The sequence below is a fragment of the Helobdella robusta genome (genome assembly GCF_000326865.2).
Source record: "Helobdella robusta unplaced genomic scaffold HELROscaffold_6, whole genome shotgun sequence".
Taxonomy (NCBI): Eukaryota; Metazoa; Annelida; class Clitellata; order Rhynchobdellida; family Glossiphoniidae; genus Helobdella; species Helobdella robusta.
Window position 1 is genome coordinate 3988971 of NW_008705330.1, and position 18144 is coordinate 4007114.

Below are 18144 nucleotides of genomic sequence, written 5' to 3' on the forward strand. Positions count from 1 at the left end.
AATAAAGTACAAATTTAACAAGAGAACTTTTATTAGCTCTATTTTGTTATATTTTTCATATTGTAGCATATTTGGAGGAATAGTTCTCCATTTGGGATTAATCAAGTTTTTATAATGCAAAAATGGTTCATAACATAAAGATATTACAAAAATTAACATTTTATTTAAAAAAGTTCTAAAACATTTTAATAAATATTATGAACTACTGCATCACTCATTTCATTTTGCAAGTATTTTGTTATATTCCATCATTGTTACTCTATTGTTTCTTTGATTAAACGTTGTCATTCTTTCTATCTGCATTCAATATTTTTGTTATATTTCCCCTATTCACAAGATGTTCCTAATTTCTGTTCTTTATATCTAGATTTAAGTTTGTGTTCAATTTATATCAGCTTGCTAACGGTGATCTGCACAATACTATTCTTGTCTTATATTGGACATCGTATATCAGCTAAATACCCTTTACATTTAATTATTTTGTGTTGATTTTGGTTGATTTTAAATAAATAAACTATATTTGATTTGAATCATTGAAAAGCATTGCAATTGTTAGCGCCATGTAAAATACCTTTGCTTAGGAGATATTGGAGTAGTAAAAGCACAGCAGTTCGGTATAGCAGTTAATAACATCATCTGCTCGTCGCCAGTGTAAGTCCTTAAGATATTTCATTTATACATGTTACTAAATTGATACTCTTAACTTGTTGAATTGCAGAAATTTTCTGAATGAAATCCTTGAACAAAGCATGGTTAGAAAACTATAAATTCATTGTTTTTCAAACGTTTAAGCAGATCAATTGAAAAGTCAAATTATTGCGTATGAAGGTTTTACAGTTAACGGGACAATATTTATTTCAAAACTACGCAGTGTCTTTAATAATTTTTCTATCAAAATATAAACGCAAAATAGAATATGTGAGATTACCAAAATGGTTCTGGATTAAATTTACTTTGTATGTATTTGTGTTCCTACTACTTTTTCACTTCGTTTTTTGATACGTACTTGACTAATAGACCTTGCTTGCTGTCGATGTTGACTCATGTTTTCATTTATAAAGGACTTTTTCAGTAGTCTAACCCGGAGTTCATTAGCGAGTGAATCAAACCCTGCAAGACATACGTATTAAAAAATTTCTGATAGATCAAAACAGAAGTTGCTGCAGACAACATTCTTAAAACTATTTCTGAAATAAATAATTAGACTTCCATGCAAAGGGTCATCCGATTGCAAAAAAACAACATATATATAAGTAGGTGGCACGGCTAACTTAGAAATCAACAGCAGAGCCGTGCAAGTCTCAGTCCATACCATTATATTGAGATGTTTAGAAGAAATTAATTCAGACGCCCGGTCATGCTTATGTTTAATAAAACGTTTTGTAAGCCAATAACCTTGCATTTGTTATTATTAATATTCTTTCAGATATTTCTCAGAGGTTTTAAATTAAATGCTTTGTTGAACCAGTTCGACTTCAGCTTTTGTTTGAATTTCTTTATAGGAACAATTTGTCCAGCTCAAATTTTCTACGTCAATCCTTTAAAATTTTCTGGTTCACCACCAAGAATGCAGCTGTCAGCAATAACTGCCATCTTGTAAGAAATTCTTTCACGCACCGGCAACCAATAAAGATTCTCCACCTACCAAGTTATGTGATCACGTCTACCAAGCCCAACAACCAGATACTTCGTCAATATTTTATTACCAAATCAAACCGATTAGAGTTAGTTTCCAACGATTAACAGCTTTTGATTTTTTTTTATTCAGCCAAATCATTTTTGATATCAGAGATACAAACAGCTACATTTTAATTTAGTTTTCTTTAGCTATCTAAAGCGTCATGATAATTATCAATAATAATCAATAAGAAAAAGTGATTGAAAGTGATTTATTTTACAAAGTAAAACTAAATTGAAAGTTAGCGGAGAAAATTACTCAACTAAATAACATTGTGAGAGAATGGTATCTCGTTGTAGCATCTAAGTATTTTGTTTACTCACTAGTTCCTAATGATTAAAAGAAACACATCGAACTTTCGGATGTTTGCGGTACATAATCACAGAAAGGAAACTCATTTATTGTAAATATTAAAAATTTATTTGCCAGTGCCTTTTTGAATTAAAAATCACTTCAAATAGTGCTTGTAATCTGATCCAATCATTTTCTACTGCTAATGGCACCACTTCTTCAGCCCGACTATTCATATCACCATCATGAGAATTGGATATTTTTTTCAATTTCAGTAATTTTTGTTTTATAAAAACGGATTTATATATGAAATTTCAAGAAACTTGAAAATTTTGTTAAATGGAGATTTTTGTTGTACAGATGAGGCTTATATAAAATGCAATATTACTTGACTAGTGCTTCAACCTGGCCGTATAATTTGAACTCCGGCTCTTTACACCATCCTATGAAATTTTGTTTTCTATGTTTATTAGATTGATAAATTGAGTTATATAAAACTAATGGCACTTTTTATTAAATGCATTTTTTAGATAAAAAATGTTCGAAAGGTGTTTGAAGAACTTGTTACATTACTTGATTTTATGATGATGGATCGCGATTATAAAATAACAAAAATTGCAATTATAGACATACTTCATTTGTATAATTGTTTGAGAATCAATGGAGCTGTTGCTGGTTTAGAAAAAAAAATCTCTGATGTTTTCTACAATGGAGCGTTATGCTTTTATAAACAAGTAACTTTATTGAATGAAATTAAAAATTATTTAATATAATGACAATCTTTTTTAAAGGAAAAATTTGATATCTCGAAGAAATTCTGTGAAATGTGTAAGTATCTAGAAAGATTTATAGTAATTTTGATATTGAAATTTAAAATAACTGCTTTTTAAGAGCATTACTACCACAGTCGACTTTTAACGACTTGCCTGCACACATTCGTCGCCTAGCGCGGCCGTAAATTAAAATTATTTTGTTTGATAATAAATTAATATAAATAAAATTCATATATAATAAAGATAATAGTGTCCAACTGAGACTGGGATTTTTGTTTCAGCCGAAACCGAAACTTCGGCCAAAACAGGTTTATTTAGTCGAGACTTCAGTTGGATACAAGATACAAAAGATACATAGCTTATACTGCTCCTACTAACTACAATAGAACTAACGAAACTTGAAAATGATTTACGATCAATCGTTAGAAAAATCGAAAAGTTATATTGGAAGTTGACAAATATATATATATATATATATATATATATATATATATATATATATATATATATATATGCATGGAGACACAGAAGCTCAAACGATCTTGTACGGCCACCCAACCCAAACCAAATAAAAACACATACCTACATGAAAATAACAACATAAATGAAAATAAAATCGTATAGCTAGCCAATGAAAACAAGTTAATGATTTTAATGTTGAATAGTTAAAATTATGTTTCAATTAATACAAATTACTTAGAAATTGATTAATTCTTTAAGAGCAAAGACAATATGGGATGACCATGACAAATTACTTTGTAATTGAATCCCTAGAAATTTAATTGAATCAGCACGCAAAATATCGAGATTGATTAAACTAATTTTCAAATCTTGAGTCCCTTTTTTAGAATTGTTGGTCCGAAAATCGTGTAAGCACATTTTTCAACATTAATTGCCAGGTGATTCATTCTAAACCATTCATCAAATTTTGAGATCTCTAAATTTATCAAAGCATTGTCTTCATTCAAGTTACGTGATGAGTAAAATAAATTTATATCATTGGCAAAGAGAATACAGCAGTTGACAATTGATGAAGCTTTAGGTAAATCATTAATGAATAAAAGAAACAAAAGAATGGAACCTTAAGGGACTCCACAATTTACTGATAAAATTTAGGAGCTAGAACCGTTCACGTGTACATATTATGATCTATTAGAGAGGTAACTGCTGAACTAATCTAATACTTGTCTACGACAGCTATAATGGAACAATTTGCTTTAAAGTAATTCATGGTTGATTGTGTCAAAAGCCTTAGATAAGTCGATGAACACTCCCACAGTCATTTTCTTATTTTCAAGACTTTTCAGATTCAGTTGGTTGAATTTAAGAATGGCTAGATCTGTTAAGTGGTACTTTTTAAACCCATACTGGTGGTTACTTAGGATAGGATATTACAACGGGCAATAAACGTAGTTAATCTGTTGAAATCTGCTTTTCCTAGAATTTTTGAAAAAGAAGGACCTCTAAAGGACCTCTACAATGCCAAAAGTTAAGAAATTGGCCTATAGTTTCCCACCAAATCTGGATTGTCTTTTTTTAAGACAGGGATTATCTTAGAAACTTTGAAGAGATCTAGAAAGGTGCCTGATTTCAAGAAAGTGTTACATTTGTGAGTAATTGGGGTAATCAACTCATCTATGAATAATTTAACTATGAATATACTTTAAGTGTCATTTGAAATCGATTTTTTTTTATTTAATTTTTTTACTATTGAAAAGATTTCTTGATAATACATTTCATGAAAAATCATTGATTTGACGTTTGATTCCGTTAATATTCTATGCTCTGGAAATAAATAACTGCCAAATTTGTTGAATATTGTCAATGGATTTGATAAAGTTTTCATTTAAAAAGTTGCAAATATTTGGATTTGATGAAGTTTTCATTTAAAAAGTTGCAAATATTACCATTTGATGAAATAAATGAGTCACCGTTTTTTAGGCGTTTGATATATGACGATTTTTTTATGTTGAGAATTTCATTAATCAATTGCCATTTTGCTTTTAGATCTGTCATAAAAAAAGAATTTATTTTTATAATAGTTTTTTTATTGAACGCTTGGTATTTTTAAAGAAATTTCTGAAAGATTTGTAGGCTTTGGAGTTAACATCATTAAGATTTTTGATGTATTTATGAAATAAGAAGTTTATACGTTTTAATAACTTTAAGATTTCTACGTTAAACCAAGGCTTGTTATAATATATATTTATGTGCGTGCGTGCGTGTGTGTGTGATATTTGTGTGTATGTTTGTAGATGTTTGTGTGTGTGTGTGTTTGTAGGTGTGTGTTTGTAGGTGTGTATGTGTGTGTGTTTGTAGGTGTATGTATGTACGTACGTGTTAAATTTGCTGATAAATTTTAATAGTTACTCTTCGTAGATTGTAGATGTGTCTTGTGAGCGTTTGTAATAATGTGTGGTTGAATACAATGGTGAAGTGATAATGATGTGATGATGGTAGTAGTGATAATGATTTGTATGATGATTTGTTATCGATTAGTAAAAAACACTGCAACGTTATCAGGTACATGTGTTTTAAATTTATAAGTTCGCTTTCGAGAGCCTGATTTATTTATCTAAAATAGAAAAATTATATTCCAGGTACAAATACAAAAACTATTAACACACAATAATAAGACTGACTACGCGTAAAGTATTTATATAGGATCGTACAAGTCACGCTATAAACAAAGAATAGGAATTCAAAAAATACTGTAACATAGATAGTTATATGAAATATAATTTACATCTCCCTCTTCAAGTCACTTTTTAAGGTACATAAAGTGACAGTTTATTGACGTGAAAAAAGTTTGATTCTTTCTTCTTCTTTCCACAGTCTCCTTTGAAAATAGACGGTGACATTTTTTTAAGAACTTTCAACGGGCAACTTTGTCCATTTTACTTGGATTGAGTTTACTCCCATTCTGGGCATAGATCTGATCGGCCACTTTAAATTCGTATTCTTGACGATTCTTGTTTATTTCACTTTTCATCATTTCTGCTTCGTCATCTGATTGATGGTTAGTATCATGTATATTAATTTTTTTTTGACGAGTAGAGATTCTTGTTTCTACATTCATTTGATGGATGGTATCGATTTTTTCAGCTAATTTTTCTCACATAGAACATGGTTTTTTTGCTGTGGTATTTGATCTGAAAAAATTTTCTTTATTTACAGTATCAATTTCATATTTCGGCTTGATGTTAGTTAGAGACGCATTCGTCAATTTTTGTTAATTTTTTAAACAGTTTTGAAGTTATATCTCAATGGAAGTTATTTCTCTATCATGCTGGTTTTGTATTTCTACGGGAAGGCCCATAACGATCATGTTTATTCTCGACATTGTAGTAGCGTTCATTTCAATTTCTAAACAGATTTTTTTGCTAAGATGTAGTCTATTAAAGAACCGCCTAAATATTTGAAGTTAAATGCGGCTCTTATTTTTCTCCAACCATTATCTGCAAAAATGGTCAGAAAGGATTTTCTCCATTCTGGCCATTTAGTTAATTCCATCTTTTTTAAATTTGTTTTGTACCAATATTGTCATTTTAATAAAAGCATTATTTACAATATAAATAAATTTCAACAAATTTGAAAAATCGGATAAAAATGTATCGGGCGAAGTTTTCATCGTTCGGACGAATCATCCTGTAAAGACGGAACAATGCTATATAACTACACTGATGATGGCAGTTGATGCCGAAAAGAGCTTTTCTGTAGTAAAAACGTTATTAATAATGTTTTGTCAAAAATGTCAAAAATATAAAAAGTTTTTTATTTAACCTTAATAAACTTCATCAAGACGATAAAAGTCTCGTTAGAAAAATTGAGAAACTCAACTACAAGTTGAATAATGCCGAAAACGCAGTGATCTTTATAAATAACTTCATTTATGATAGTCTAAATTCAATATATATATATATATATATATATATATATATATATATATTATGTACATATAAAATAAATGTGTAAATTTTGGGTTTATACTCTATACATTTTTTTTATTCTCGCAAGTACTTAGAAAGAAATTTCTTAAAAAGAATCAACAGTGCGGTAAAAACTGTTTCATCACCGATTAAATTTTAATTAATATATTTCTTTGTGTTGAATAAAATTAATATCAAAATTTAATTTCAGCTTATTTGATTTCTGGCTTTCATGTTGGAATTAAACTTATTGAGTCACGAATATTATTAGAAAAAAAGGAGCTGAAGAAAGCTTTAATTGAACTAGAAACCTGCAAGAAAATTGGTTTCTGTGACATTGTCTTTGTTAGAAATTTTATCAAACAATTGTTTATATGTTTAGATTTTGTTTATAAAATGAATAATTTAATTTCCAATTAGGAAATAATGTACGAAGAACTAAAATTCGAAATTACATTCGAGCTTGAAAATGAAGAGAGTAAAACAATTAAAGATGAAACTAAGAAAAACACTAGTGACAGTGAAAAGTTTCTGACACGACCGAATAAAAATGCGTCAGTGAAAAAAAACTGCTTGAGAGAGGCTATAAAAAAGTCATGCGAAACGGAAATGCTAACGGAAATTCCAACTTCTCAAAACAAAACCGATGACATTCCAAAGTCAACATTCCCAGATGGGAGAGAAGATAATGGAAACATTAAAGTTAACACCATACCACTTGCTTGCAATAAAAGAGCAAAAACAATTGATAAACCAGAAAAAATTGTCTACAAAAAATGTCAGTTGTGCAAGGTTAATATAGACGAAACAAAATGGAGCGTCCACGTGAATGGCAAAAAACACAAACGCAAGACAAAATTTAGTAACTTGTTGCAGAAAGATTTTGAAAAAAATAAAAAATTAACAACAGCGGTAGAAAACGAATTTTCTAATCTTAGTGAAAAAAGTGAAACGGATTCTGAAACAAATTCAGAGTGCAATGAAAAATTAAAACTTGAAAACGTGCTACTCAACTCTAGTAACAACTGCTGCCCGCACGATTTGGAGGAAGATAATGATTTTCAAATAAGTACGAAAAAAAAGAAACGTAAAAATAAAAAAATATTTTCTGAGAAATTAAATATTTCAGAGCAAATTGAAACCCAGTCTTACCCTTTAAAACTTGATGATTCTTGCAATAAAATAATTATCAACAAAATGAAAAATGAAACTGACAGCAGCATAAACAAGGATTGCAACATAACAAAAAAATCTTGGACAACAAAACTTGAAGAGAAATGTTTGGCCGACAGAAGAAATTCTTCTAACATTTTAAATGGACCATCCCATTTGAAGCCTGAAGGATATTTTCCGTTGTCAATTGCCATCTATGACATAAAACTGTGCTGCCTAAAAAATCATCATCAAAATTTATTTCATAATTGTCCGGAAGAAATTATTTGTGTTAAACAAAAGAGGAATGCTGAATGGATTCCAATAAGAGATACGCCAAAAAATAATGAAATATTTAAAAGTTACAAATTATGTAATTTTTTTCCGAGATGTCCACGAGAAAATAAATGTAACTTTGCTCACTCCACTGAGGAACAAACAGTTTGGAATGCTATAAAAAAAGGAAAGTTCTCTCATGAAAATTTTGTTGAGAAGCACCAATCCATTTATATACAAAAAGAAAGCACGCTGAAGAAAATAGTGCATGAATACAAAGGTGGTTTAATATGGGCTTGTAAGTCATGCTTTGAATTGAAAAACACCATACGAGGAGTGAACCTGAATGATAAAAAATGTACCAGCAGCCATGACTCGCATCAGTTGGGAAGAAACACGATAATTGTTATACATCAACGAACGGACGACAAGTCGTTTACGCCCATTTATTTACCATCAAAAAGTTCCATTTTAGAAATTTGCTCTGAATTGAAGTTTTGTACCAATAAAAGTTGCTGTCGGAGACCACACTCAAATTTAGAATATGATGTCTGGAAGTATATAATCAATAAAAATTTGACAACTGAAGAATTTTTCGACCAAGTAAATTGAATTAACGTGTATTTATTTATTAATAAACTTTTATTTCTTATGTTTCTTAATCCAATAATGAAACAAATGTAAATAACATCGAAGCACCTGAGTTAATATAGCAAAATATAGATGAAATGAAAATAGAAAATCAATTTAAATGCATTTCACGTGTTATTATACCTCTGAACGGGAACTACGTTAATTATTTGGAACAAAAATATTGTAAACAACTAAACATTTAAAATTTTTTAATGGAAAATTTAAGTAGGGTCTAAATCATTTAATCATTTTAGTCTTGTTTTTTTGGATTCTTTTTCGTTGGCATAGGAAATAATTGTATTTTCAAGAAATTTATCAAAAAGATGATTACCAGAAAATATTTTAAATAACTGTTATAATTGCTGCAACTCATTGCTGCAATTTTTGGAAATAATAACAACAATAGGATGTACTTTGTAATGCTTTTGCTCTATTTTTGTAGAAAATGAGCATTGATGCAAACCCCGCAAATTTGCTGATTTGTCATTTTTATGGTAAGTCACATAAAATCTTTCAATGTTTTAAAACACGTAGCTAGCTTATTACGAATACTGCAATAAATGAATGACGCGTTGAACATAACTGCATGACGCTATCCAAAAAATTATTATATTTAATTATGCGTTAATAATAATAGAAACAGAAAGGAGGTTGTATAGTCAATGTTCCGTTCATGAATTTGTTAAAATTTGGCATTAATCAGTTCGTAACTATTGCGGGATGTTTTTAACTGAAATTGCATGAAAGCTAAGGGACTAAAGTCAGTTGTAAGAAAGTTTCTAGAAATTTGGAAATACCCTATATAAAAGTTATAAATGATTTCTGATAGTTTTTTCATTGATAATTTACATATAATTGATGTAACCATATTCGCTGTTTTCAAGTATAAACAGTTAATTTTGAGAAACGAACCTAACAATTCGAAAACTCCAAGTCCTCCTTACACCATCAGAATAATTTGTAAAGTTTGTTGGTCTAAAAACAAAATCCAACTTTGTGATAACAAAAAAAGTTCTACCTGGTCATGCCAGCACAAAAGTTCGGATAATGTCATGTATTTCATTATGAATGTTAAAAAGCAGTTACGACCGCTTCCTGTAAGATGTCCAATCAACAACATTTTTTTGATATGTTGGAATGTTCAAAGAGGTCATTGTAGCTATCCAAATTGTCAATTCGCTCATTGCAAAGAGGAAAAAGAGATGTGGCAATGGATGAATGAAAATAATAGTTAGTTTTAGCGTTAGACAAAAAATGAAGTCAAAAAAATAGCCAATTTTGCTTTCATTGATTAATATTTTTTCATTTAAATTTAAACATGAAATAATGTTTGATAAAACAATTTAAAATGTTTCAGTGAAAAACTTAGACGAAGTGGCAGATATATTCACGTTTGAAGAAAAAATTGATGCTGTTAAGAGAAATGTGGTGACATCAAGCACCTCTGCTATCCGGTTTGCATGGAACCTCCCTCAGCTTGTTTCTCAACCAGCAGCCATCCCAATGAAAGAGCAGTTCTATTGCTTTTACTGCGATAAAACGTTTAGTGGAAAAAAGCAGCAGAAAGATCACAACAACAGTTTGAAACATTTAGAAAACATTCGAAGAGACGATGACTTTCAATGGAATTTTAGAACACCACCCTTAACTTCTGTTTTTAAACTTTGCGAAAAGTCAGTTGAATGAAAGATTTAGTATTTTTCATTATTGTTTTTAATCTGCTTTTTATAATAAATTTAGGAATGAAAAGAATTTCTGTTTGTACTCTGGAGTTCCAATGGAGTATAACTTTTGCACTTCTGCTCACGGTCAGAATGAACTTGATGAGTGGCTTCTAAGACAGAAATGGAAAAACAAAAAATGGAAAAAAGCTGAGCAAGATCATTTAATCTCTGTCGCATGTGAACTGAAACAAGAAATAAAAGCAGCCGATGAGATTACTGAAATAGTAATAAATATTTGTTAGAAACTATATATTTTTCATACAAACTGCTATTGTTAAACAGGTTGTTGCCGATCGTGTGGATGTCGTCATTGAAGTAACACCTGATTTGAGTTTGGCAATATCTGATAAATCTCGAAAATTACGCTGGATATTTAAAATAACTACAGTATGTACCAAAAACCTTTCTTCTCAACAAATAAAACCATTTGTTTAAACATATATCAATAATTTTTGTAAAAAGAACGGAGGGACTAAAGATTGACAAGAATGTCTTTAAAACCAACTTTAAAAATGAAAAGCTTAATTTTTTCAGATTAAAGAAAAATTAAAACGAGTTTATCTTTTGGAGGGATATGGCTGGAGAAATTTTTCGCTTTTGAAGGATGGAGAAGAAAAACAGATATTGGAAGCAACGGATTTGCATTGCTCAAATAACGAATACACTGTTGCAGTGAACTTTGAAGGTGGAATGTACGGATGCTTCAATCAAACCTTACTGTTGGAATTTGAAAGCAGACCAGCTGTGATGAAAACAGTTCGTGTCAATGTTGGCTCAGCTGAATCTCTTCAAAATTTTACAGCAGTCACACGTAAAGTAACTTTCGAAAGGTAATAATTGTTGTTCTTTGATAATTTAATTTAATTTACGTAATTCATTTAAAATAGCATCAAAATATTTTTCATCAGATGGAATGATGGAAATCGCAAAATTGTATGGGATCCATCCGTTCACAGAACGGATCCCGATCTTTTAAAAAAATACAATTGCAACAACGGCGACAAGATATTTGAAAACTATTTATTATTGAAGTCTCTCAACCATAACAATTATAAAACAACCATGCACAACTTTTTATATATGGAAGAGTTGGCGCAGCTCAGCCTAGTGTCGAAGTAATTGAACAAAGACGTCAATATTTTATAATTTATTTCAATTATATTATTTGATGTAGGTATAACATGATTGCAAAAGTTGAAATATCAAACAAGATAGAGAGTGATATGGATGGCTGGCAATTTAGTTACCCTGGTGAACTCTTTGGCACAGTGAAGCTATCTTCAAACGTGCAAGAAGGTTTGCACATTTTTTTTATTCAGATTACTTTTTTCTTTTTTTATTTAGATAAAACTTCAAAGTGAACAAAAATTTGAAGGTTCATTATTGTTAACGTCCGTTTCGAGCGTTTTGTTCGGTCCAGTCAATGACAGCAATAGTAAGGTTTACGAAGTCAAATTAGCTAAGCTGGACAACTTAAACTTGAAAAGTCTCAACAAAGATGTCGTTTATTTGTCAATAAACAGCGAGTAAATGTTACAAATTAAAAATTCATGAAAGTGTTTTTTTGTTAGCATTTAATTTAAAATGTTGCAGGTGTTGTAAATCAATGAATTTGGAAAAAGGTTCCATTTGTGACGCTGAAATACAGTTTCAGCTTGATCGGACTTCTTTTTGTCACATGCATCTGGCCATCGACAAAATTAAACATCTGGACTACCTTTTTCCAAACATCAGAATTTTAGAAGCAAATAGTTCAATCAATCGAGATTGTTTAAAGTAAACAAATAGTTATTCCAAATTTTTTAAACAAAATAAGTAAATTGCGAGTTGTTGAAGTTTTTTGATGTATGTATGTATGTATGTAAAATAAATTTGTTTAACAAAATTAATTTTAATAATAATAATATCTTCAACAACATGCATAAATTTGTTTAACAAAATTGAATTTTAATGTTGCTTATTCTCGAGCATTTCGACTGGACCAAATTTTTACTCTTGTCCATAAAGAGCCGTAAATTGCTCAGAAATTCATGTTTGCAGATTTGACTCCCTACAAATCGCCGAGTCTTCTATGATCACTTTTTTATTTGTAATTGTTTAATGATTCCCAATCTGACTGCTTCAGTTAAATGAAATGTTTTTAATGCTTACATTTTTACAAATTTCCTGCTTCATTGCTGACTTATTAATTATGACAATAAATAACAAATTTTATTTAACCAGTTGAATTGATGCTTGCTTTCGTTGCATTTTTGTTCAAAACTGCCAAAATAATTGCAATCTTAGAATAAAATATGTTAATGAACAAATTTCAATATTTCGTCTTTATGTACGTAACTCAAAAACAAAATATTACACAATGTTATATATTGCGATTTTAATCACGTTCATTTTATTAATGCGACTAATCAGATCAGAAAAACTTAACGAGAAGCAGAATGAGATTTTGGCTTATGTGTCTCAGCCATGCCCATCATTTCTGCCGCCGCTGGTAGTTTATGGGCCTTTTGGGACAGGAAAAACAGAAACAATCGCCACAGCTGTCATGTTTTTGTGTTTACGTACAAAGTCTAAGATACTTATATGTACAAAAAGTAATCTGTAAGTTGCTATTTTATTGGTCGCTTCATTGAATTTTTACTAGAAAAATAAAAAAAGCACTATTTGTTTGTGTAATTCTATAAAAAAAATCTATGATCAGTTATCATTAATTCTGTTTCGTAAAATCATTATCTAACTTCCCACTTCCTATTGCAGAACTGCCGATGAATACATCCTGAGATACTTTGATCAAATGATGGGCGAAAACTCTTCAATATTACGAATATATGAACCAGAAAGAAGGTTTTACACTGTGTCATCAATCGTTAGGAAATATTGTCTCGTGGATGGTCAAAAATTCAAAACACCTACGGAAGATGACTTAGAGGGCAAAGCGGTGATTATTTCAACTCTGGAAATGTCGCTTGCACTAGCTGACTTCAAATCATTGCAATTTTCACACATCTTCATCGACGAAGCTGCCCAGGATCTCGAATGTAGAACAATCATGCCTTTCTGTCTAGCTTCCGAACGAACCGTTATTGTCATTGCTGGTGACCACAGACAAATGGTGGAAGAAGTTTACAGCGAAGAAGCCAAAGCTGACAAATTACATTTATCACTGGTGGAAAGATTGATAAATTTTTACAACAGCACGAAATCTATAAAATCGCCTACGATATTTCTAAACGAAAACTACAGAAATCATCCAGAAATATTATCATTTATCTCTCAAGTTTTTTATTCTGGAAAAGATGTATTAAAATCTAGACAAAAGCAAGTAATTGCAAAGCAGATAAAACCGTTGGAGTTTTTTGTCACTATGGGAGAAGAAATGCAAGATAAAAACAGTTCTAGCTATTATAATTTATCTGAAGTTGATGAAATTGTTGAAAGAGTTTATAAGTTGTTCAATGATTGGCCCATAGAATGGGGTGAACAGGATGCGAGTCAAATTTTGGTCACATCTCCTTATACTGATCAGGTTAATATCTCGTTTTATTTGTCTACATGATTTGAAATACTGTGACTTGAATAAATCAAAATTGTAAAGCGCAGACTTTCATTCTTGACTTTAAATAATAATCTATTTCAAATTTTACTCATCACCTTTAACGTTTTCAACAGTGAAACCCATCAATTTTTTTTATACAGTTTTCATTTTTTTCGTAGAATTTTTACTATTTTTTTTTATAGAATAATTATTATTTTTTCAATGAAACAAAGTCCAATAATACCAATTGATTATTTTATTATTTTTAAAACGAAGATCCAAAAAATAAGAATTGCTCTGAGAAGAAAGTCAACATATTTATCAGATGTAACAGTTGTCAGAGTACAAAACGTTCCAGGTTCTTAAAGATTTAATTTATATTTAAATTATTTAAATACAATATTACGTATTTATTTCAATTTATTTCATTTTTTTTATTATGCATAAATATGATATGTATAAAACATAAGGCAAAAATGGTAGTTTAAATAAATTGTGATACTGCTTTAGCGTATATTCCGATAAAAATGAAATTTCCGGGCGAATTTTTTGGCTTTGTTTGCAGTCAAGCCTAAACTTGATTATTTTTGTTATCTTGAATTCTATAACACTTTTGATTGAAACTGTGTTTATATATTTAAAAACCCTAACTAATAACGTAACCAAGGCGCCAGCTATTTTACCGTGGAAAGTAAAAAATTTGCACGATGACTTGCCGTTTCTCCAGATTATATGGGTGACGAGCAACAAATTTTGATAATGTAAACATTTATGACATTTTTTTGCTTCACATTATTTACACTCATGCGTTTAGTCTTAATAGAATTTATTTTATATAGTACCACTATTTTCCTGTTGATTTATTCATTTATTACATTTCTAACATAACAAAAATTAACTCTACCAGTTTAGCAATAGAGTGCTCATGGAAATTTATGGGTTTTATTTTAAAACTTTTTAAATGAGTTTTCTTCCACTTACCATTTTGTCCCTTTCAGCCTTTTTCCAAACCGATAAATGTTAAATGTCGACATGTCGTGATATCTTGTCAGGTTGTTAGTCTGGTTTCCACCTTACCTTTGTTAATTTTAGATATGATTCTAGACTTGTTAAATTGTTTAAGACATCTCTCATAACGTTCCAGTATTAAAAACACAACTGCTGAATGTTTAACGTTCATTTAAAATATACTTTATCGCAACGTCGTCACTCGTCAACACCATTCGGGTGAGTTACTTTTTTTCTGACACAATATAAATTATAAAAATTCTGCTGTTTCTAGGCAAACAGTTTTAAAAAAGGTAGTTTATCACATAGATTTTTTGTATTTAAAAAATTTGAAGGCACATATTTTTACATATCAAATATTCAATGACACATGTTATACATATCTACTGTTGCGATATTGTTTGTTAAACCAGTTTTTAAAAAACTTTTTATAATTTTTTAATAATAATAGTAGTAATAATAATTTATTATTATCACGCAAACAACTGTTAGAAAAAATAAATTTTCATTATTTCATTATTAAGGATTAGAATTTCAAGCGGTATTTCTTAGCACAGTTAGAAAAATAACCTCTTCTTCTGAAATTGAACAAATTGTACTCGTTGAAGAAGAGGAAGGTTTTTTATCTAATCCAAAAATGCTTAACTCAGCGTTCACCAGAGCCAAGTCTTACATTGGAGTTGCTGGAGATCCGGTTACGTTGTGTTCTATTGGCAAATGCGCAAAGATATGGGTGGAATATATTTTGAAATGCCAAGATCTTAATAGCATTTACCCTTCTGATTACAATCTAGAACTAATTAAATCTTTATATGTAACTTTGAAGGAAAAGTTAATTTTTTCAGATCGATATAATAATGTTCAATGCGAATTCATTGATGATGAAAACTTGTGGAAAGGTGGTTTTGAGATGGATTCTGATGAGATAATTAAACAACTTGTGGAAGAAACGTATGGAAAGAAATATCCTAACGATTTCCCCAAACAAGCAGCTCAAATACATTTTACAAGCACAAATGATCAAATTTTCATTGATGTGGATGGCTGTGAAGACACTATTAGCAATGATTTGTTTGATAATGAAGATCAAGTTCAATGTAATCAAACCATAGAACAATTAAATATCTTAATGAAAAATCAACCAGATAGATTCATAAAATGTCGTTTGCATTTGAAAACATCGATATTTGCTATACCTCTACAAAAGTCAGGTGGAATAAACAAAATAAACATATCTAGTATAAAACAATGTGGTCGAGCATTTGATTTAGATGATGTTGTGGTTGAAATATTACCCAAAGTGATGAGCAACCAATTTTCTTCTGGTGCTAAAGAATTTTTTACTGGAAGAGTTGTCGGCATAATAAATCACAGCATCGATTTAAAGCATAAGGTTTTCATCTGTTATATTGATAAAAACTGCTCAGGAGTAATGATACCGATAAACCGTGGGTTCCCAAAAATAAGCATAATTCAAAACAAAACGACAAATTCAAATATAAACAACTTTGTCAGTATATATAAATTCATTGAAAACAGAGCAACGTTTTTTAAGTACGACAAAACCAATTTGTCTGATTCTCATTCAAAATTGTATGCAGTTAGGTATTTGAAATGGGAAGAAAGATATAACACACCGTTAGGTGTAGTAATTGGAACTATTAGGCCCGGTATAACGGTAAAAGATTCATTAAAAATCTTAGAATTAGAGCATAATGTACCACATCATCTGAAAAACGAAAGTTTTGTAAAAATATCGGAAAATGATGAAAGAGACTTTAATAGAAAAAATTACAAAGACAAGTTGATTTTTACAATAGACGGAGTAACAACGCAAGATATAGATGACGCAATTGGGTTTGAAGATTTAGGAAATGGCATCATACTTATATCAATTCACATTTCAGATGTTTCCTTTTACGTGACAGATGGCGATTCAAATGATCTAGAGGCCAGAAAACGAGGGACATCATTTTATCCAGCATTGGGAAATACAATTCATATGCTACCGGAAAATCTAAGCACAGATCAATGCAGTTTGCTGCCAGGAAAATTAAGGAGAGCTTTATCCATTTTTATAAAAGTTTCATTGGATGGTGTAATAATGGAAGACACATTCAGCATAGAAAAAACTTGGATCATTTCCAAGTATCGATTGACTTACAGTGAAGCAGAACAAATGATTTGTGGACAGTGCGACTCTTCATTTCCCGAAAGTTTAATTAATGCAATAAAGTGCGTTGATAAGTTAACTGATGAATGGAGAAAAAAAAGACTGGGGTCAGATGCTTATTTCATTGAGTATGACTTATTTTCTCAAGATGGCCCAAAAGCTAGAAAATTAATTGAAGAATTGATGATCAAAGCTAACAGTACAGTGGCAGAGTTCCTTCTCAGCAAAAGAGCTAACGAAACACCTTTAAGAACGCAACATCCACCCAACGATGAAGAGCTTGATAGTTGGAAACAAATTTTCCAACCAATTTTGCCTTACATGGTTGGAGCGAGTAGGTTTTTGAAGCCGGATTATGAAGTATGTGAATGTCCTGATGTATGCACGTGCTTGGGCAATTCTAATATGTCAGAAAAAGTGCTTATACCGGACAATTTATTAAAAAGAATTTTGGGCTCTCTGGAAGAAGGGAACATAATGAATTTAAAAAACCTTATTTTTACTGCCAAATCCTACCCTCAAATGCTAGTTGCGCTTTACAAATTACAATTAATACAAAATAAATCCAACTATGTTTGTTCAGGCGATGTTTCAATTTGTGATAGAAAACATAACACTTTAAACATTGCAGCCTACACACATTTCACATCACCTATAAGAAGATACATTGATATTGTTGTGCACAGGATGGTTCATTCATGTTTAGATAAGAAACCTTGTTACAATCGAAATGAAATAAGAAGTATATGTAGTGAGTCTAATGAGGCAATGAATAGGGCGAAACGCTATGAAAGTGATACTTGGACAGTAGCTCTGTGCGACTTCTTGACTAAAAAGCCAATAAATATTGACTCCGTTGTCATTGATGTTGATGAAAGCAACATATCATGCCATGGAGCATTTTTGAGTCAGATACTCCCCAACATTATCCAAATCAAAAGTTCTTCAATGAATTTAACTGAACAACCTAAA

The 18144-nt window shown here is 30.3% G+C and overlaps 3 protein-coding genes across 3 annotated transcripts; all 3 read left to right on the plus strand.

Moving 5' to 3' along the window:
• Nucleotides 1-6208: 6208 nt before the first annotated feature.
• Nucleotides 6209-8711, plus strand: HELRODRAFT_164364 (hypothetical protein; the record flags this gene model as incomplete). The annotated part of the gene is made up of 2 exons (XM_009029318.1): nt 6209-6211; nt 7092-8711. The coding sequence occupies 2 exons, from the start codon at nt 6209-6211 to the stop codon at nt 8709-8711; spliced, it is 1623 nt and encodes a 540-aa protein (XP_009027566.1).
• Nucleotides 8712-9796: 1085 nt separating this feature from the next.
• On the plus strand, nt 9797-10698 carry HELRODRAFT_68674 (hypothetical protein; the record flags this gene model as incomplete). The annotated part of the gene is made up of 3 exons (XM_009028942.1): nt 9797-9962; nt 10108-10409; nt 10483-10698. The coding sequence occupies 3 exons, from the start codon at nt 9797-9799 to the stop codon at nt 10696-10698; spliced, it is 684 nt and encodes a 227-aa protein (XP_009027190.1).
• Nucleotides 10699-16806: 6108 nt separating this feature from the next.
• On the plus strand, nt 16807-17184 carry HELRODRAFT_136227 (hypothetical protein; the record flags this gene model as incomplete). Its single annotated transcript, XM_009029319.1, has 1 exon — nt 16807-17184. A coding segment is annotated over one exon (378 nt), but the record flags the coding sequence as incomplete, so codon positions are not given.
• Nucleotides 17185-18144: the final 960 nt, after the last annotated feature.